Source organism: Peromyscus maniculatus, chromosome 8 (genome assembly GCF_049852395.1).
Source record: "Peromyscus maniculatus bairdii isolate BWxNUB_F1_BW_parent chromosome 8, HU_Pman_BW_mat_3.1, whole genome shotgun sequence".
NCBI classification, from domain to species: domain Eukaryota; kingdom Metazoa; phylum Chordata; class Mammalia; order Rodentia; family Cricetidae; genus Peromyscus; species Peromyscus maniculatus.
This window is the reverse complement of record NC_134859.1, coordinates 95,504,543-95,526,774: the sequence shown is the minus strand read 5'-3', so window position 1 is coordinate 95,526,774 and position 22,232 is coordinate 95,504,543. Positions and strand designations below refer to the sequence as shown.

General features: G+C 44.3%; 1 protein-coding gene across 2 annotated transcripts in view; it reads left to right on the top strand.

Moving 5' to 3' along the window:
* The window catches only part of Prkca (protein kinase C alpha), a 400,362-nt gene that overhangs the window by 150,405 nt on the left and 227,725 nt on the right, over positions 1–22,232 (top strand). For both annotated transcript variants that reach the window (XM_015994108.3, XM_076543615.1), the window contains exon 3: positions 8,284–8,366. In XM_015994108.3, coding sequence (XP_015849594.1) covers positions 8,284–8,366 — 83 coding nt within the window. The remainder of the gene's footprint in view (positions 1–8,283; positions 8,367–22,232) is intronic.

The window sequence follows — 22,232 nt, the reverse complement described above, 5'->3', positions numbered from 1 at the left end:
TGGCACTAGGCAGGAGGGAAGGAAAACTGACAGGTGCTGACAAGAATGCAGAGAAGCTGGAACCTAGTCCACTGTGGATGGAACTGTGCACGCTTCAGTGGCACTAGGTATATCTACAGTGTTCTGTAACCACCACCACTGTCCATCTCCAGAGCTTAAAGAAATTGTTTTAAACAGGAACTATGTATTCACTATGTATCACTTATCACTCCCCAATTTTCTCTGTCTCCAGTCCCTGATAACCTCGTGTGTGTGTGTGTGTGTGTGTGTGTGTGTGTGTGTGTGTGTACATATATATGTATGTGTTTGCAGGTGTACACATCCAAGAGAGTGCATGTGGATGCTGTTTGTGAACATCAGGTGTCTACCTCTATTATTCTCCACACTAATAATAATAGTTATTAATAATTACCAATTAATAACTATTATTATTATTATTATTATTATTATTTGAGAGAGGGAAGGGACTTTCATTGAACCCAGAGCTCTCTGTTTTGTCCAGTCTGGCTGGCAGGGAGCCCAGAGATGCCCCTTCTCTAACCCTCCCAGCACTAGGGTTAAGGTGTGCATCACCCTGGAAGGTTAATAGCTCCGGGTCTCACTTTGCCCCCTGAGCCATCTTGCCCGCCCTGGTAGCCTCTTTTCTGTTTTAAGTCTCTGATGGGTGGACTCACATCCTCCCTGGGGCTGCCCAGCACCAGACTGCTTCACTCCATCTCACTTACACATCTGCCAATGGGCATTTGGCTCGTTTCTGCCTTTCGTCTACAGGGAATAATGGACATTTGGTGAGTTCTGGCTTCCAGTTATTTTGAGGCTGTATCTAGGAATGGAATATCTGGGTCATATGGTAATTCTACATTAATTTTGGGGCACCTCCAAGCCTCTCCCTGAGTAGTTGTATTACTCTACATTTCCATCCACAGTGGACTAGGTTCCAGCTTCTCTGCATTCTTGTCAGCACCTGTCAGTTTTCCTCCCCTCCTGCCTTAGGGTTTCCCATGACCATAGCAACTCTTATGAAGAAAAACATTTAATTGGGGTGGCTTGCTTACAGTTCAGAGGTTTGTTCCATTATCATCATGGGACATGGTGGCATGCAGGCAGACATGGTGCTGGAGCTGGAACTGTGAGGCCTACATCTTGCAGGCAACAGGAAGTAGTCTGTAAGACTGAGTGAAGCTTAAGCAAAAGAGACCTTCAAGCCTGTTCTCCCAGTGACACACTTCCCCCAACATGGCCACACCTACTTCAACAAGGCCACACCTCCTGACAGTACCATTCCATATGAGCTTATGGGGGCCAATCACATCAAACTACCACACTCCCTGCCTCTTCCCCATCCTCTTTCCTGTTCCGTTTCCAACCTTCATCCTGTCCCTCATCCTTCTCCCACCTCCTCTCCCTCCCTGCTCCAGTAGCCTTCCTAGCAGGCAGTAGGCTGTGTGTGGCCATGTTTGTGAGGCTCCTAAGGAGGATGTAGGGGTTGCTGAGGCGGGACTCTGCTCCATCCCATTCCTGTTTCAGTAGCATCAGTTTGCCATATTCTTTCTGAGGTAAATTTCTCCTCATAAGTAGTGTAAGGGGAAAGCTTTCGGACTCGTTGCTTATTCTGCGGTGGCGCTGCTCCTCGTGGCTGGTCGCCGCCCGCGGCGGCCATGCCAGCAGAGAAGCATGCTGATTGAAAGAATCACAGCCATGGTTACCTTTTTAGAGCTTTATTGGGAGGGGGAGAGGGGGGAGAGAGGAGGGGGGGAATGACGGGAGGAAGGAGTGGAAAGGAGAGAAGACAGAGCACACAGAGGGCCCACCCTCCTTTTAGGCTGATGACGTAATTAAGGACCGAATCCTTACACTCGTCACTTGCTCAGGTCACATTAGGAAACACTATCCCCAATCAGGAGGCCAGAGATGTCAGTCTGTGAAGATGGCTTTGACACAGAAAGAGCTCACCTGATCCGGTGTGTGCCTCTAATGAACTGAAACTATGGTCAAGTTAATGTTTACCAGATTCATAGGAGGAACAGTGTCGGAAGGGAAAGTTTCCCTCTGTTTGGCTTACCATATGCCCTTTGTTGGTGTTTGATCTCCTTAAACTAAATACATATGAATGAGAACCACTGTTAATGTCAATATGACACTCTTGCAATACACTTCATTTTTTTATCTGAATATTTAAAATGAGTCTCTGACTCAAAATTAGGTCATTGTTATTTGTTCTGTTTCTATAATGTGGTTTTGGCAGATGAAGAATATACTCCTTAATTTCCATTTATTTACATTGTGTAATGTTAGCCATTGGCCAGGATCTTCCAGATTGATCCTTCTCCATCAGAGTCAGGTCATGCTGAGGAGCCTCGCTCAGGCAGGCCTGTGGACTGGATTCCTTTTTGCAAATGGACTGGATTTCATTTTTGCAAATGCCTCATTTGCACCGTGTGATAGGTCCACTTCAGGAGCCATCTCTCTCTCCTGGGAAGCACAAGCATCCACAGAGAGGATTACAGAAAAGTCATTTGGTGCTTAGAAAATGATAGAATGAGGATTTACTTTGTGTCTAAGCCACAGTCTGGCTCCTGGAGACCGGGGAGATGGCTCAGAAGGGAAAGAGCTTGCCCGACAAGCATGAGGATCTGAGTTTGAGTCCCACGAATATCCATAAAAAGCCAGGTGTGCTGGCATGCCCCTGTGATCCCAGTGCTAGGGAGCTGGAGGAAGCAGCCTCCTTGGAGCTTACAGAAGAGCTACTCTTGCCTGATCGGTGTGCTCTGGGTAAAGCCAAAGACTGTCTGAAAAATATAAAGGTGGAGAGTGAGAGAGGATGACAGTCACCTCTGACCTCCACATGCATACACATGTGCAACCCTCCAACACAGGCCTGCCCTACACACACACACACACACACACACACACACACCTCTCTTTTGGTTGCACAGATGCACAGATGCACTTAATCCACAGTAAGTGAAAATGATGCTTCAGCTAAGTCTTGCTGTATGGCTAGTGCTTCTTAAAAGCAGACTTGTAGAGTGGCAGACTGCCCATGGTTGTGTCTTCACTGCCTTCAGGCTGAGTGGTAGCAGCCTTGAAGTTACTTGCCTGCCAAAGTCCAAGCTGTTGAAGTGGTGCCACGTGATAGGTATCCCAGATTTCACTTTCTTCCCAGTTCTCCTTATTCCACTTCCTCACACCCCCCCCCCCCCGCCCCATTGCATGGTCAGATGAATTCTTTTAGCTTTTAAAATAAAATAGGAGCTCTCAATTTTAACCCCGAGAAAATCTCCAGATAAGCTCAGTGCACTCATTAGGCCCTCTCTGGTCTGTTCTCTCTGCAACAGCCCCATGGCATCTCTGATGCTTAGACTACATTGTCCTACAAAACATGCATTACCAATTTAGTTTGTAGCTTGGAAGCAAAGGTCCTCAGCAGCCATCTGTGAGTTTCAGAATGTCTGGCCATTATGAATGTTTTCTAGGGCAGCTTTTCCCAGATAAACGCTGTGTCTGACCAGTCAGCCCAACCCCTCTGTCCTCCTCCTTGACCCCCCTCTAGAGGTGATGGTGAGAAGACCCAGAGCTTCCCTCTTACTAAGGCATGGGCTGTTTGCTCTGGTTTAGGAGAATATGCACTGCTTGTTCTGTTTTTGAGACAGAGTCTCCTCTAACTCCTTGTTGGCCTCAAACTCGCTATGTAGTCAAGGATGATATTGAACTTCTGATCTGCCTGTCTCTATACCCCTCCCCCATATTCTGGGATTATAAGTGTGTACCTTCATACCCAGCATATATGGTGATGGTGGCTGAACCTAGGGCCTTGTGCATATTAGATAAGCATGCTACCAACTGGATGTTCAAAGTGCAAGCAGGCTTAAGGGTCTTTATGTTCCACATAATTCATACATCCATGGTAACTCTTGACACGTAGGACCTTCTATCTGCCTCCTATTGGAGGCATTCACTGAAATGAGAAGATTACATTGAAGCAGCTTGGGACAAGGACAGCTAAGACAGGGTAGGAGGAGGAAGTAATTTAGGAATAAGTAAGGATTTTGCTGTTCCCTGCAAATTTCAAAGGGCAGTAAGAGCTTGATTCTTAGGAAACTATTTGAAGTAAGAATTTTCTTGAAGTGTATTATAGAAATATTTTAGCTAGTGGCAATGCACTGGTATTGGTGTAATGATATAGACAGAGATGACAGAAAAGATGCAGTGTTCTTCCAAAGGGGCTGGATATTTATGTGTTAATAATGTTCATCCAGATATGGAGAAGGTTAAAAAGGAAGTGGAAGACTCAAATGTTGCAACAATTAAGTAGGAAATCAAAATGCTTGATACTCCCAAAACATCGTCTTCATAATAAATTATGACGAGGGGTAATGCCCTGTCATTCTTTTCCTTTAGTAAGTGATCATGCCAATAATTTCAGTAAATAAAATGTGCCTTTGTACCAGGAGTCAGGGGGTGAGCATATTAATGGGGGTCTCCCCATTGCTGCTTTACTCCCCATCTCTGGAGACTTTCCAGTGAAGATGCCTTTGGCAGAAGCAATGTGGAAGGGACACTTGACTCAAGGCTTGGAGGCGCTCAGCATCGCCCTTTGCTGCCTCAGCACTGCCTGCACGGTCAGCTACACACCCCCTCCTCCTGCAGGACCATGCAGTGAAGGCATGCATGCTGCGTGTGGCAGATAGCATACTGCAACCCAAGAGGACCCTTTCCACCACAGCCGTCTCAGCTCTGAAGGGCTGTTCACTGCAAGAGTGCTCCAGTTGTTAACCTTGAGGATGATTCACACTCACAGTCAGCTCTACTTTTGGTCAATGTCAAGCTTGCTTTTTCAGTTGTTTTTCGTTGGTTGGTTGCTTGGTTGGTTGGTCTTTATGTACATTTTTATAGTGCATTGTATTATGACCAAAGAAATTCATAAAGAAAACAGTTCATTATCCTTATTATTTACTAAGTATGGCATACCTATATCTCCAACCTCTGTATTTCTGCAGATACATGAGTATTTATGTGAATATGCAAAACATATTTTTGTCATGTATTCTTTGTACCCATAACCTGTATAAGCCATAGTGACACCAGCTCTAATATCCTTTTTCTTTCCAAAATCCTGATGAGGCAAAAGAGAAAGGCAGAGAAAATGAAGGGGAAATGGAAAGGGGAAAAAGGCCCTGGCTAGAGTCTTGTTGAAGTCTCTTGCCAGCCAAGAGTCAAGAAACCCAGCACAATTTAAAAAAAAAAAAAAAAATTGCCATAGATCTTGCCTACATAGAGACAATAATACTCCTTTTGTATTAAGATATTTTAAATAAGGACATTAAAATAGCAATGAAGCTTGCTTAAGGCCTAAGCATATATGACCTTACTCTTTTCCCAGATATAAACCTGAAATTTTTGGAGAGTCTCACAAACAAGACTAGACAGTTTTCTTTAGAATAAGAAGCAATCTGTGCAATCCCTGTGACCTCTGCAACCTCGTGACATTGGATATTTCAGTTTCGGCTGTAATCCTATCTAGTGCCCAGGCATCACCCTCCTACCAAAAAGAAAATGTCCCTTAGCAACAGTCTGAGACGTGACTTCAGAAGCCACCAAAGTCATATAGAAGGCTGTTATAAAGACATGCACGTGCTTTCTCCGGAGAAGCCCACACCATGCACAGGTCTCTCAACCTTCCCATGAATGCCTCTTTCTCAACTCCCTGAGGTTAAATCCATGTAAAAATCTCAGCCAACACCAACCTGGCTTCACACTGGTTCATCCTAAAATTCCTTCCTGCGCCAGAGTCAAGAATCCTGACTTCTCCTGAGCTGAGGTCTCTCAAACAACCCTCCAGGCTGCAGCAGGTGGCAGCAGCGACTGCGTCTACTTCTCTCGTCCCACTGCCCTGTCTGCCAACAGTGGGCTTGGTATTGAAAGTGAAGCAGGCTGTGGAACCAGGCAAACCTAGTATGAACCCTGGCTCCACTTTGTAGGTGGATGACCTTAGACAAGAACCTCCTTTGTCTGTTGGTCTTTCCATCTATCTCCCTGAGGGTTTTCCCTGCCTCCATTTTCGCTCTCATTCATAAATACTCAACGTGTGCTTAAAGGTGACTAGATACCCGAACAGTGTTTTTCCATCTAAAACTGTGGATATTGAAGCATATTATGTAGTGTTGATATGAAGCTTCACCATGATAATACTCATGAGGGGCTGGAACAAGATGCCCACTCACAGCAGGGCACCTGGTAAATGGCATTCTGTGGTCAGTTCGAAGGTTCGGTCACTCTGCTGCATTGTCTTAGCAGTCTAAATAATGATGGGCAGCTGCTTTCAGACCTCAGCTGGGTAAGCGGCTCCCAGCTAGGCTTTGGCTCTCAACTGTTACATTGCACTCTTCCGTGCTCGTGCCTCTGAAGCATTGCTGTCATACATGTTTCTCTTTCTTTGAGACCTTTCTGCGCTTTCTAAGGCCCAGCAAAAGGATTCTGAATTTCTTCCTGGCCACTCCTGACCGTTTAAGAATGCTTAGTACTTGGCTCAGCGCCTGCATGCATTCTCCTGGGATTCCAGCTTCCAGCAAACCTGCAATCCTGTTTCACCCACCGAAATGACTCACCCTTCAACTACTAACACAAATGCAGGCGGTTGTGTTGTCATTGTGCAAGAAGAAAATAGTGCATGAGCCAAGAATCAGGAAGCTCTAACCTTCCTTGCACTGTATATCAGTTCCTTTCTGCTGCTGTAACAAAACACCACAGGCTGGAGAGTTTATAAATAACACATTTATTTTCTCACAGTTCCGGATACTGAAAACCCAAAGTCTTGGTGCTGGGCTGGCAAGCACCTTTTGGCTATTTCCTTTAGAGGGAAGAAAAACAATGATCCACCTGAGGGAGGGTGAAAGGGAGGCATGACCTTGCCCTTCTTACTGTGTTTCCTTATGTCTTGTGTATGTATGCATGTGTGTGGGCATGCATGCTCGAACCACAGTATGCATCTGGAAGTAAGAGGACAGCCTGCTGGGGTCATTTGAGTTCTTCTGCCAGATGGGTCTCCTGGGCCTAACTGAGCCCATCAGGTTTTGAGGCAAGCTCCTTTACCTTCTGAGCCATTTCATCTAGCCTGGAACCTGTCCTTTTCTAAAGGCATAAGACCTACCATTAAGGGACAAATTTTCATTTCCCAATCACCTTCCAGGGTCCCTTCTCCATGGGCCACTAGAATTGCAGCCAGATTTGATGTGTGCGTGCATGTAAACCATATGATGTAGTAAAACCTTGTGACTTCCCCGGTACTTTAGGCAGCATATTGTTTCTTTAGTGCTTTTGTTTTGTTGTTTGAAGTAGTATCACAGTAAAGGGTGCTTGGTGAGCTCCACTCCAAGCTCTGAAGAAAAGGCTAAAGAGATCGCTTTTGTATCCTCCACATTATACCACCCACAAAGACCTCTTAGGGATTATTTATTCATTAATAACACATTATCTTATTGATTCCTCTTCAGGGTTAGTTATGAAATCATTACTGGGCTTAGAAATGTCTCTCAATAATTTTGCTGGATTTACAAAGGCTCTTCTGCCTTGGGGACAGCATCTGTCACAGACAGTCACAAGAAAATGTTCGATTGCATCCCAACCTTTTTCTAAGGGGTGCTTTCTATAGATTGAGTTAATACCTTTTTTTAAAAAAATATTTTATTTTATGTATATCAGTGTTTTGCCTGCATGTATATCTGTGTGCCACATGTGTGTAATACCCATGAGGCTAAAAGAGTGTGGGATCCTTTAGAATTGAAGTCACAAATCGTTTGTGAGCTGACACATGGGTACTGGGAATTTGAGCCTGGATCTTCTAACTCATACTTGGGATACTTCTGTGTTGTTTATCATCAGTTATTACTTTTATAGTTATTTTTATTTAATCTACAGAGTATAATATTTCTATTCACATGTACATGTATACATGTGTATGCATGTGTCTTGGTATGTGTGTAGAGTTATAGGATAGTTCAAAATATGTTAAATTTATAATTCTAGGTTTTACCTTGAGAAAGTATCTCATAAGCTTAGGATCTCCTATCCCTCAGCTTTAGAGTTGAGGGGGCATTGATTAGTTTCCTTAGCATTTTGTGGTATAATCTCCAAGCTTAATTGAAATAAAATATTGTTGATTTTTGGATGAAATGCCTTTGTGTTGCTGTGAGATTCTGTCTATACTGAAGCTAAAATGACTCCTCACTGTTCAGGATATTAAATCTAGACCCTTCTAACTTCCGTTTTCTTTTCTCTCCTCAGTTTGCTGTTTTGTGGTTCACAAGAGGTGCCATGAGTTTGTCACTTTCTCTTGTCCGGGTGCAGACAAGGGGCCCGACACTGATGTGAGTAATCAGGAAACTGTCATTTGACGGTAATGCGAATGTCTGAAGTTGTTTATTTTGTATTGCCTGTACAAGTGTTGTTCTGGAACATGCTATTATTAAAAAGACATCTCAGTTTTCTCACTTTGTCTTGTAGTAATGAACATGTCCATCATCCTTCTGAGCTCTGCACTATTTCTCAGATATCCTCAGAGGAAAATCATTAGCTTGTATTTTTCCACTGTGGGTGACCATGTAGATTAATCCACCAAATTTATAGTAACAACTGTATGGATACATTGAATACCTTTCAGTTTATCCTTAAAAGTCTGTGCATTACTAAGACAGTCAGCAATTTGTCCTGAGCATTTTAAAGAACTGCCCCGGTTTGCACTGGGAGATCAATGCTTCATTTTCATTGTGCATCATAAATGTCTCCAGTGAAGGGATCCTGTGGGCAGCTGTTTCACTGACCACAATCTCTGAGATGTCCAGTAATTTTATTTCACTTATTTATGTCCTGATTTTCCCTGTTTCTATTGAACATGTCAGTTTCATCTTCTCTTACCCAAATACAAGACTAGCAGAAGACATTGAGAACCAGGAGAAAATGAAGTACCGGTGTCTAAAATGCATTAGGTGGAAAGAAACTTGGTGTCACATGAATAATAATGTTTAAACTGAAAAGGGGATAGGCAGAGGAGGGACATCCCAACTGAGGATGTATAAAAAAGCTATAAGGAAATCTGATAGCTTTACAAATTAATTAAAAAATAAGTTAATCAATAAGACTGTGAACAGAGGTTCCCCTCAAGGGTAGATAAAACCATCCCCAGAAGATAGATTATTAAGTGAAAGTCCTAATGTCAGAGGTAGGCTCCCTTCCAATGAGTGCTTTGTCAGGGAGGTGTCTGAAGCCCCCGAAACAATACAGGCAACTGCCACTGCTCTTGGCTGCCCATCAGAACTAGATGACTTGTCACCAAACATGCCATGGCTTTGATTGGACCTGGGCTGGAAACTTTCTCCCTGCTGGCAGTCTTCCAGAATGCTGGTCTCCATGGGAGATCTCTGTCAAGTAACAACCTCAGGTTGCTGTCATCCTGGAGGAGGAACCTGTGGTTGCTAGCTTTTGTATATACTGTTCAGTCTTTTGTGCATACTTGGACCAGAGAAAAGGCTTTGCCATGCTTCTGGGCCTCACCCAGAGAAAGTGTTGCCCTTTTCATGGGCCCGAGGCATTAAGGTTTTTGACATGACCATGCTCATGTCAACAATATACACATTCACTCAAGATTTAATCCACTTCCCACAAAAGTGGACATTAAAAAGTCACTGATTAAAATGGGACACTTGTATACTGAATAGGTATCTTAAATAACACAGGTGAATCATGGAAGACTTCCTTGATGAAATGGAATTTAAACTGAGCTTCAACAGTGGGCAGGAAACAGCCAAAAGGGAGTGTGTGTGTGTGTGTGTGTGTGTGTGTGTGTGTGTGTGTGTGTGTGTGTGTGTTGAGATCTATGGGGCTGTTGAAGGAATTGTTTCAGATCAGGGGAAATAGCAGGTGGAGAGGCCAAGATGTAGGAAGGAACTTGATCTGTGAGAGCTGGAGAAAGATGAGCATCAGGCGTCTTGGTAAGGATTTGGAATACAATCTCAGAAGCAATGGAAGCCCAGGGAAAGTTTTAAGCAAGTGATGTAACACTACAAAGTATGTCATACAGGTTGCTCTGGCCTCCTCTTAGGAGATGCGTTGGGTGAGAGTGGGCCAGTGTCCTGCTGGAACATGGGAAGAAGGCATCAAAGGCTGGAGAAGCACCTGCTCTCTAGAGCCCTGAGACGGTCATTTGATGAGTTGGAAGCAATGGAGATAGGCAGAAGGGACACATTCAAGAATTATTTGGGAACCAAATAGGTAGTCCTTTGTCTTTATGAGGTCAGGGAGATGGAGATATTGAGAATGAGTCTCAGGTTTCTGACCCAGATACTTGGATGGATGGAGGTCCCACTATAGGGCCATGGAGACACTGGAGGAAGAACATGCATTTGAGAGAGTACAAAGGGAACAGATCATGGCTTCAGTTTGGGTGTGTTGAGCTTGAGCAGTCTGACCCTGAGCAGAGAGTTGTGTGGACACCAAGTGTGAAGGTCTGAAGTGTGTGTGCCCTGAAGATATAGATTTCATGGTTTTGTTAAGTCCAAGGAATTGATCCTGTGGCCTAGAAAGAGGATGCCGAGTGAGATTAAAAGGACTTAGATCCTAGGACAGAGCTCTAAGGAACTCTAGCCCATTGGTGAGAGGAAAGCCAGGGAGAGAGACCAAGAAGTAGCAGCCAGAGAAGTAGGAGGAAGGTGGTGAGGGAGGTGGGGCTTTTGTATGTTTTAACCACTTCCTGTAGGGTCTGCAGGCCAATTCTGTGATCATGTTTGGGGTTGTGAGACTCTATAATTTGTGGTATTGCTCACAGCATGGGGCTCCACATTCTTAGAGGTGATGTTAAGAGGGGACTTTTTTCAATATAAGAAAGAAAAACGGTTCATGAGATATAAAAAGATATAAGGACTCAGCTAGTCCTGCCTGTCTGATTCACAGCAGATTGTGTATACTCTTCCAAGAATGTCTACCTCTGCTCTTTGGAGCTCAGAGACACATGACTAGGGCTTTCTGCAGCCAGGGCATGTATAGTATCATCCCTTTGTGTTTATGGTGGTGGTTGTACAAGTCTGCTGAAGTCTTAGAAAGTCACAAGATGGTCACACTGAACCGCACCAGCATGGGGAAAGCATTCTGGATATATAACTGCCTTGGACAGTTGGCTGGTTTGGCTAGACTGGCCGGCAGTGAGCTCCAGAGATCCATGTCTCTGCCCTCTAGTACACCTCAGCACTGGGACTGCAGGGGCATGCCCACTGGGCCCAATTTTTGCCTAGGTTCTGGGGATCCAAACTCAGGTCCACATGCTTGTGTGGCCAACACTTGACCCGCTAAGCCATCTTCCCAGCCCATGTGCTTTTCTGAGTAAGTTTCAAATTCACAGAATTACAGGGCTAAAAGGGTATTAAAGATTGATCTGGCTTAATCTTGTTTTATAGTGAGGAGATGGAGGCATATTGGAGAAAGGCATAAATGACCTGGGTACCATTGTATGCTGTTTGTTGGCATCTAATGGGTTTGTGATGGGCTCCTTTGGAGAGTAAGTCCTGAAGGGAAGGAGAGAGGGGCCGCTGGATGGGAGGGGTGTGCTGTCAGTGGAGCAGCTTGGTAGCATGTATTGGCAATTCTGATCAAATACTTACAACAGTGCCAAAGGGAGATGCCAGTTGCAAGAATGGAAGGATGGGGGAAAATCAAGTTGAATTTATGAGCAAAGCTGCTTCAAGCATTTTTCCCCTTGGAAAATTTTAAAATATTGAATGGAGACTTTGTTCATTGCATGGGGAAGGGTTAGGGTGAGCTGTTTCTGCGCTGCTTGCTAATGCCGCCAATGAGCTCAACTCCCAGGGAGGCAGAGAAGTCATAAAACCTGTAAAAATCTACAGATATTGGGCCTGCCCTGCCGTCTTCAAGAAGGCAGGCACAGAAAAGCCCTGGAGAACACATCAGCAGTTCCCCGAGGGCAGCAGCCTGTGGAAGAGTGCTCCAAGTTCTGAACGGAGGTGCTCCCTGGGGCTCAAGGAGTCACCATAGTTGAAAGTCTGTCTGCATTAGTGTTTGACATGTCAGAGAAGAGAGGGCTTCAGGGTCAGTGGAAGGACCCTTGAAGACTCCTCAGGCCAGTCTCTCAGCCTCTCACCTGCTCTGGAGGAGGGATGGTCCATTGCCTGACACTTGCTCAAACCATAGAGGGAGAAAAGAGGCAAGCCTTTCCTAGAGTCTAAGAGCAACTCACCCTTCACCCCAAGTAAAGGAGAAAAGAGCAGAAAAGGCTTCTGAAGAACACACATCTGGGCTGTGGATTTTTCAGAGCAAGGAGTCACCAGCTGGAAAGTGTCGATGTTGGGGTACATGGCCCAGAGAACAGGGAGTGCTGTTCCCAGTCTGTGCTGCAAAGGCCAGCCTGGGAGTTCTAGACATGCAGCCTCAGAATGCACCTGGGGTTCTGCCCACCACCGCTGCACCCAAGGTTTTATGGGACAGCCTAACACATTTTTAAAAAGTAGTCCTTGTATAGAAATAGCTTTTTGTCTTCCCCTACCAACCTCAGAGGTTGTCGGGGACACAGGCTGGTAGAGAGGGAACAGAGCCTCACTTTGCTTTGGCTGTCAGGGACAGTGAATGTGACTTTGCTCTGTGGAGGAACCAGGAAAGCTGTTCTGTCTGCAGTGCCACGAACCCCATTGTCTGACGGGGTTCTTTCCCTTGTGAACATGAGGAGGTCAGGTGGGTAGCAAGGGTTATGATGGGTCCCGTGGCCCACTGACTTCTTCCTCTAACTTCTTAAGATTATATCTACTAATGTGGCTCACAAGCTCTCTGTCCCTCTGTCTGGAGTGCCTTCCTATTCTTAGAATATCTCTAGTAAACTTCAGTTATGCCTGTTCACAAAGCCCATCCTGCCAGAGGGGAAGTGGTGCGTTCCAGCCTGCCAGTATACATGTACATATGTGTGAAAACTATGTATGTATATAAGTACACACACGTGTTTATGTATATATATATTATAATATATATGAATATTAGCACTTTTCAATTATTTTCTGCTTTCTATTTTCTGTCTCTGTCATAAGTGAGAGCAAAGCTGTGAAGCCCTTTCAAAGAGTCAAGACAGTCTCAGTCCTCAACAGTACTGTCATGTACAGCCTTCCCCAACCAAGCCTTTAAATCTGTGGAGTTTGGTGGAAAATGCACTCTTATATGCCATTTATAAAGAATACAAACACTAAAAAGCCCCGTTTATTGCATCTATACTCTGAACTGTTCCTTCTGTACATTGGCTGTAGGTATATTTGATCATGCAGTGGTGGATGGTGTCTATTAGAAGGCCTTCCCAGTATCTGGAGGGAATATTCTTACCTAGTGTTTATGAGCTTAGCTGTGCTGTTTGGATGGGCCTTGTGCTTCGTTACCAGCAGCATATTCTGTCTGGGGAGACTGTTCACGTTCTAGCTTATGCTCTTTGCATTTGAACACCGCTGAACAGGATTCGGATGGTTTCCTGGGTCATGGCTATACCTCACCTGGGAGTCAGCCAACATGCTTGCAGGCAGCCTCAGAAACCTGTTAATGCTTGCCAGTATGTCTGGAAGGGCACCCAAGGAAGAAGTGAACTAATGGGAATATTTACTATGACTTGCCCAGAATGAGTACACCTCAAAGTCTGTGAAATTACAAAGTTTGTCCCACTCAAAGATGCTGAAAACAACGTCTGTCGACACTTTGAAGCAGAGATGGAAGCTGGTGTGCAAACTGTGGCAGAGCAGAAGTGGGATCCCAGCAGAGACCAGACTCTGTGACTATGACTAGGAGTTGGAGTGTCTTTGCTTTACTGTGACCATGCAGAGCAGCCAGCCACTAGTACTTACCTCTACGAAATCCTCAGCCTAACGAGAGTGAGTTCCTGTTTCCTCACACCTTATATATCTTTCTCTGCCAAGACATCACTTCCTGGGATTAAAGGTTTGTGTGCTTCCCAGTACTGGGATTAAAGGTGTGTGCCACCACTGCCTGACCTCTATATGTCTAATCTAGTGACTGGCTGTGTCCTCTGATCCTCAGGCAAGCTTTATTAGGGTACACAATATATCATCACAAAAGACTGCTGCATTGTTTAAGATTTCACATTTCAAAGATTCATTTAAGACAAAACAAAAAGCATGTAAAATAAATCTAGAGACAAATTGAATTAGTGGATCTTATCATTTTCTTCCAAAGTGTATTTTTTTAATTTAATACAGATATAAATAAGTTTTTTTTTTTTTAGAAAAGCCCATTTCATTCTAGCACATTTAAAAAAAATATTCCTGGGCTGATAAACAAAAGTGAGATATGTATAAGGTCTAGATACAACAGCATTGTGTAAAGTCCCCCAGGGCTCAGTCGTGGCTGCCCATGCTATCTCCCTAGACCTTGGTTTTCTTATTTATGAATGGGGAGCTAGAGCTTGGTAATCTTTAAAGTTGGTTTTGGCCCAGAATGCCATTCCATTGTTACCAAGAACTGTGGCAGTGGGAAGCATAAGAAAGTGGAGAGTGGGAGCTCTGAAAGTGGGATTGTCTTCCAACTTCAAGGATAAGCCAGACAATGGGGCAGTGGGGCCATAAGACTTTGAAGGATAGCTGCCACTCGGGAAGAAACACAGAGCAAATGAGTTGGGGAGTGGAGCGATGTGCCTTTATTGGGACAATAGGGAGTATTCATGGAAATGGCAACATGTGAAGACATACTGTTTTTCTTTACCTTTCTGATGTTTCTTTCAAAAATAAGTGGACGATATTTTCATGTTCTGCATACTGGGACACATCTCCCATCTAATGGGGAAAGAGCCGCAGCACCGGGACTCATGTGACTTGCATTCCAGGGGGACCTACAATAGTCACATAAAGAGAGAGCCGTGCTATTCTGCACGCCCTGGTGGGATGTCCCTGGATGAGCCTCTGAGAGAGCCCCCTTTGTGCCCACCCACGGATGCCCTTCCCCCCTCATCATGATGCCCTGGGAAACCTGAAAAGGAAATTATTTCAGGGAAACAAACCCAACACCAGAACCCCACTGCTAATTCTGCTCCTCAGTGGGCGGATTCTCTTATGCACCAGATTCACAGTAACAGAAGTACGTCCTGCATGAGGAGGGACCTCTGTTGTCTGTGAACCACATTAATTTAGTTGCAAATTTAAAATGGCCTAAAAGATGCCTGTCTTCATCCTAGACCTTATGAGCTGCAGGGTGCAGCTGCTGGGTCTCTGGAGGCATCTGTCTCCCTGACCCAGTGAGAAGAGAAACAAATAGCGTATCTGTCCCTGGGTCTATAGTTGATTAACTAGACGAGTGTGTGGTGTAACTACAAATATATCACTTAATTTTTAACCAGCTACCTGAAACCATGTTTCCTAGGGAGATATCCTGGGGCTTTCTCACTTAACTCGGTGGTTTTAGGTCTCTGTCATCCCAGGAACTTGGACAGAGAGGCAGGAGGACCGTCCAAGTTCAAGGTCACCCTGGTCTTCATAACAAGTACCAGCTTAGCTAATAGACTGAGACCTTCTCAAATAATAAACAAAGTAGTGGGATTTCTTAGTGGTTGTGTTTACACTTAAATTCTTTGTGGGAAAGTCTGTGTCTTTTCAAAAATTGAGTGTTCTGCCCAGGGCCTGGCACTGAGTGGAGTGGGCACTTGGGAAGTATTTGCTAAGCCAAAGAGAATCACTTGGTGATGTTCCAATGTCCTGATTTGTCCTCCATTGTCAGGCCCTGGGTTACCTGAGTGTTTTCAGCGGCAGGGGAGACTCAGTGCGGGGAGTGAGTAATAGTGACAGGTTAAGCCATGGGTGTGATGAACCTGATGGGTTCCCCGCTTTTCACAGTAACCACAGAAAGCCATTTTCTTAACTCTTGCAGTTCAGTTTTCAAAAACCAAGGAAAAGAAAGTGGACCTGAGCAGCATCTTTGGGCTGGCTTGATTCCAAAGTTGGTATGATGGATTCCTTTCGGGGAGTTTCTGACATACGACCAGTGAGACTGCCCTGGCCTGAGCTGTGTGTTTGGAGACAGTGTCTGATGAGGCAGCCAGCCGCTGATGACCCAGGGCTGGATGACACACTGCACGAATATTGGTGTGTTCATAGTATCACCTGACACGTAACGCCTCAAGTAGTTCATGCCTTTTTTTTTCCCCCTTTTGCTCATGTTACATAATCATCACATGTTTCTTGAGCATTTACAATGTGGCAGGTGTTATAGGATGCAGATGTTTAAAAAACATGGCCTTTGTCTTCCAACAGCTTATTCTTAGTGAAGTCATGCATATGCATGAGCATTATTATTATTCCCTCAGTGGATAGCTCACAGCTGCGAGCGGCCTCTGTCAGTTTTCCCACTGTAGGAATATAAAAACCAAGACTCAGGGGTGATGAAGTCCTCACTCCAGCCCAGGAGTGGTACATGGAGCTTTAAGCTTTGAGCTGGATCTTTCTGCTTCCAAGCCTGTCCTCTATCTTCTGATCCCATTCGATAGCACAACCAAGGCAAACAGAGAGAAAGTTTCAGTCCGTCTGTCCATGCTCAGGAGCCAAGTCTGGAGTCAGTGTGACTATGGGTTACCTTAAAATGGCAAGAGAGATTGGCAATGATATTAACAGGAAACCCACCCATAAGGGAGTCCAGCAATGTGCCCAGCAGGCATGCAGGGCTCTGGGACTGGGTAAGAACCTGCAGCAGCTTGCGCTGGGTTCTTCAAAGGGTAGAGAGGAGGGTTTTTCAGGGCACTGAGTTTCTGGAAAGATGTATTATGTGGCTTTACCCTTAGCTGAAAGCTAGCCCAGAGCTCTTGGCTCCTGCCAGAGGCTTATTCCTGGATTCTAATGAGTCACCTTTTTAATCAACTTAACTAATGGTCCCATTCAATTAGCCAGTACCTTCCTCACCCTGGCTCTGTTCTCACTGCTTAGGGAGTTTTCCATCAGTAGAGCCAGGAAGACTGTGGACAGAGGAGCACATAGCCTGGGGTTTAGGAAAGGGAGGGACTTGCTGAGGACCTATGATTATCTTCACTGTAGCACTCACTTATTTACAAAGGGATCAAAGACCCAAAATAGTCAAATGAACTCACTTGCAAGAGTTGTTTCCACCCCTTAGGAGAGGCTCAGAGAGCCAGAGCCAGTGGGAAGCATGCCCTCACTGCCATCTATGTTATGTGGTGCCAGAAGTTGGGAGTAAACTCCACATGGAGGCTAGACTAGAAAGAGATGGATAGTGGGAGGGTCTATTGTTTTAATTATGTTACTCAGTATATTTATTTTCATAATCCAGTATGTTCCTAAACACATTTGTTTAAATTAGAATGACATAACAATGAGGAAAAACCAGCAACAAAAACGCCGTGGTCCCTATGAACCTTGCCACCAGCCCCCATACAGTCCTGACCATACTACTGTAGAGTTCCCAGACATGCTTGGTGTGGTGAATGATTGAGACCCCCAAGTCTAGGCTGTCACGTCCATGTGGGCATCGCTGTCCTATTGGCCTCATTCTTGAGTCCACTCTACTCTTCACACCAGAGCTCGCTCCTGCCATTTAAACATGCATCAGTGTCTCCAGAGGCAGATGCCTCAGCGTTATCCTGGTGTCCCTTTCTCTCCTCACCGCTCTCTTCCTTATCGCCTCAGTGTAGGCCTTGTGTCCTAAGAGTTGGTCTCCTGGTCTCTGAGCTGGTTCTCCTCCACATCATCTTGCATATTTTCACCCAGTGGGATGTTAGTTATTTAAAAAAAAAATTAAAAAGAGGGCTGTCTGACAGACAGATGGCTCAGCAGGTAAAGGCATTTGCCACCAAGCTTGATGGTTTGAGTTTGATCTCTGTAACCCACACAGAGGAAAGAGAGAACCAAAGGCTGAAAATTGCCCTCTGGCCTCCACACAAGGGCCATGGCACATTCTCTCCCACCCCCATTTCCTGCAAAAAGAACAAATGAGAATGAAAAGAATTTAAAAAGGAGACAAAATATGTGAACCCAGCCGTGTCGCAGCTGATTAACCCTGCTGAGTGTTGATATGGAGCAGCGCAGTGTAATTCCAGTGGCTCAGCTGTGTTAACCAGAGCCCTTGTTCTTTTTCGTCTTAGAGGCACCAGGAGGGTAACACAGGTGTCTTATGTAGTAGAGACAGTTTACAAGAGTCCAGGCCTCAGAGGACACAAAGGAATGTGTTTCCAGGTTTGATATAGCCCAAAAGCCTGAGTTCTTATATAGGATACAAGTCAGGGCTCTCCAGAGAAATAGATTCAGTGGGGTGCATCTACTGATGTATGGGTGTAAAGAGGTTTTCTGTAAGGAATAGATACATAGGCTCAGGGGCTTAGTCCCAAGATTTGCAAGGTGATTGGGCAAGCTGGAGATACAAGAAGGCAGATTGCCTGCCCTGCCCCAGCCCTGTATTTGTGGCCTAAGCCCCAGGAGAGCTGATGATGTCAGTCCCACCCAGTCTAAATGGTAAGCTTGAGATCCAGGGAGCTGAGGCAGGAAAAAGCCCACTTTGAAAGCCTTCGGGCAGGAAGACATCTGGCTTACTCAGGGGACAGTCAGTCTTTTGCTCTATTCAGGGACTTAAGGGACTAGGTTGGGCTCACCCTGGTATAATCTCTTAGTTTCACTTCCTGTTGCTGCCACAGAATACCCTGACAAAAGCAACTTAAGGGACAAGGGGTTCCCTGAAGGGGAAGATGATTCGTGTGGCCCACAATTGCAGGGGACCGTCTGTTGTAGGGAATTCAACTTAGCAGGAGCTGGAAGCCTCTATTCACAGTGTTTCCATCCACAGTTCAGGGCAAAGAACAATGAGGAGATGCCTGCGTGGTAGAGTTCAGTTTGCTTTCTCCACCTGGACAAGGAATAGTACTACCCACAGTGGGTGGGTCTTCTCACCCCAATTAACATAGTCAAGAGAGCCTAGCCACCCCCAGACACCCACAGGCCAGCCTAGTCTAAGTAATTCCTCCTGGAAACTCCCTTCCTAGGTGCTTTAGACAGCATGAGGTTGACAGTTAAAGCTGGTCATCATAGCAACCTGCTTTCCTCAGCCCAACTATTGCTCTCATCCCCCCACAAAACCCTCATAGAAACATCCAGAATAATGTGTGACCAAAATATCTGGGCACTCAATGGCCCAGTAAAAGTGACAAAGAAAATTGACCATCACAAAAGAGGAATACACAAGGCTCTACATCTTGGAAAGGGTGAGTCATAGGGGCCAGTCACGTAACCATTTATCACGGAAGACCTACTTTGTCTGTAGACCATGCTTTCTTCCCCCCAAATTATATTCATTCCTGTATCCCTTAAACCTAGATTACCACTGCTTGTTGAAAGAGTAATAATTTCCTATATGTATACAATGAAATATGACTATCTCCTCCCCATGCATGAAATTCTCAAAAATAAAAAATGAAAAAATCTTAGACTATAAAAAGCTACTGTATACAAAACTAGATATGAAATTTATATTAAGTACTTGCAAATATCGTTAAACTGTCAGACACTTTATTCATATGTGTGTGTGTGTATGTGTGTGTGTGTGTGTATTTACCTAAGCTGATTCAGATATAACGTAAGATGAAAATGTACACAATGCTCCTATAAATTTCATTGAGAATTTAAGACACAAGGCTAATGTGCATCAAACCTGCATGGATTGACAAGTGCGTTATTTTTAAAAGCTAGAAGTAGCTGTCCACTCCAAAGAGACCAAAGTACAAGAGGGTGGGGATGGTGAGTTGTCTGTTGTCTGTAGAGTTCACAGGAGCTTGCTACCAGCAACTAAAATAAAAGCTGAACAAAAAAAAATCATACTAAATAGATTAGAATATTACTTAAACTTTTAAAATCTAAATAAATAGGAGAAAGGATTGAGGTTTCTGGTCCCAAAAGTAAATTGAAAGTAATTACTAGATTTCTGGAGAGAATGTGTAAAATGCTTCTGGGGGTGGGGGGGTTCTCTCAGAACCAGTATTGTCTTCCCAGATTGTAAGGCATGGTCTTTAGGAACTGAATCTCCTTTTGTTGTTGTTTTTGCTTTTTCTCTTTTTGAGGAAACAGGCATTTGATTTTCTTGTTAGGGACTTCTGAGGGCTTAAATATTAAGCCCTCACAGAGTAATGCAAAGTCCCTGTTGAACTAAGTGACTGAAATTTTTCAAGTCAGTACACGTTTTTTTTTTTCAATGTCAATTTGGAAAACAACCTATTGAAGACAATTCTTGTTTTGTCAGCTGTATGGGATGCAAGGATGCTGGAGAAGAAACTCAAGGCCCCTTGGTCCACATAAAGAATGCTCCACTACTGAGCCACACCCTCAGCCCTGCTGGAGATTCTTGATTGATAGTCCTTGAAGTTATGGCTGTTTACACAACTGTTTATCTGGAAAGGTTTGCAAAGATTCAGGGTTCAAGAGGTTAGGGATGGACAGTGTTTGCTCCTTTTCCTGTCCTTCATTCCTTCCATCCTGCATACCTGCCCATACTTAACTGCTTGGGTCTATCATCCGTGCTGCTGCTGCTGTTTTCTGGTCAAGAGAAATTCGTTTGATACACATTTTGAAACACTTGCTATATAACTATTTCCTCTGGGTGAGATGTTTTTGCACATCATAAAACACACCTAAGACAAACCCCTTTCAAGAAGGCAGTTGGCTCCCTGCTCCTTCTCTGCAGTCTCTAGGCCCCGGCTGTCCCTCCCCCATCTCTGCTGTAAAGCAAGACGCTTCCTCGAGTTAACATGGAACCTAAATGTTTAAAACATGAGAGTTTCATACTTGGAAATGGTATTCTCTGTGGAGGAGGGTGATTTTAGGTTTCTAGATATTAAACTGTACCATGACTCATTTGTTCTTAAACAAGTCATTCTCCAGTTACTAAAATTAATCACAAAAAAAGACCAGGGAAGCTTGAAAAAGAAGAGGAGTGGGCACGGCAGTCCCTAACATTAGAAAGGCAGGACTGCTGCTCTCTTAGCACTTGCTGTGTTTGAATGATGCGCCAAGATTAGGACGATTCATTTTAACCATTTCCTCCCACTAAAATCTGGTAAGTCAGAATAACTTCATGTACAGAGCCAGAAGTGGGGGAAGAAAAATGGCAGGTGTGTCAAATTCTGAAATGAGCTACGCATGTAAGTGAAACAGACTTTGTAAATCCACACACTGCTGTCAGTTGGAGTTGTACACTCAGGTTGCAGTAAACGTTTGTGTATCCAGGAGCCAAATAGTGGGGTGGTCTTGCAAAAAGCCTCTGGAGAAATCTACAGTTTACCGGAGGGTCTCCTCACTTGCTCTCGGTTTGGTCTCCATTCCTGATCTTCTGCACAGCAGCCAGAGTGGGACTCTGCAGCTGTTAGGTAAATCAGTCGCTTCTGCATTGTTCCATTCCCCAGCTATTAGAACACAGCATGGCTCCTACCATGGAGTCCAGGCCCATGGGAGCGGTGACCTGGCTCTTGCCCACTCACTGACCAAGCTCAGACCTTCCCAATGTACATTTACACCTTCCAGTTCCCTATTTAGATGTGCATCCTCGGAGACACCTCTTTGGAGCACTCTTCACTTGTTACGTGTGATGTTGTATTCCTTTATGTATTTCATACTCTCCATCATCACCATCTGAACCATGGCTTTTGTTAACTGACTTTTGTCTGTCTTTCCATTATCACGAGCAGGGGCCTTATCTTATTCTTCCATTTAACCTAAAACAATAGCTGGCCCATAGTAGGTGCTTACTTCATATTTGCTGGCTAGATGGATGCATATATATTTTTTCTGCAATGGAGATAAAAAATATTATAGTGTTTTGTTTGCTTCCTACTAACAATAGAAGGAAATATCTCAGGACTCACAGAGATTTTTTTTGATTTTTATTTTTTATGACTGTAATGATAGCAATATAGTAATGAACTGGTCATGCCAACAAAGCCAGGGACTTGCCATGTGAGTGGGCATTATTTTGAAATAAAAAGTCTATTGTTCATAATGTTAATGTTTAGACTATGTGGTCTTTAAGCTATTTAAAAATACACTGTATCTTCTTAATGTTACTTAACCAGAGTATCCAATTAACCATCAGATTCTAAATGCCAACAATTCTGGACACAGGAGGTAAGTGTTGAATTTAAAACCTTGCGAATAGTTTATGTCTAATAGTGTCTTCACATTGTTGATTATGGCCAGCAAGCAGTATCCTCT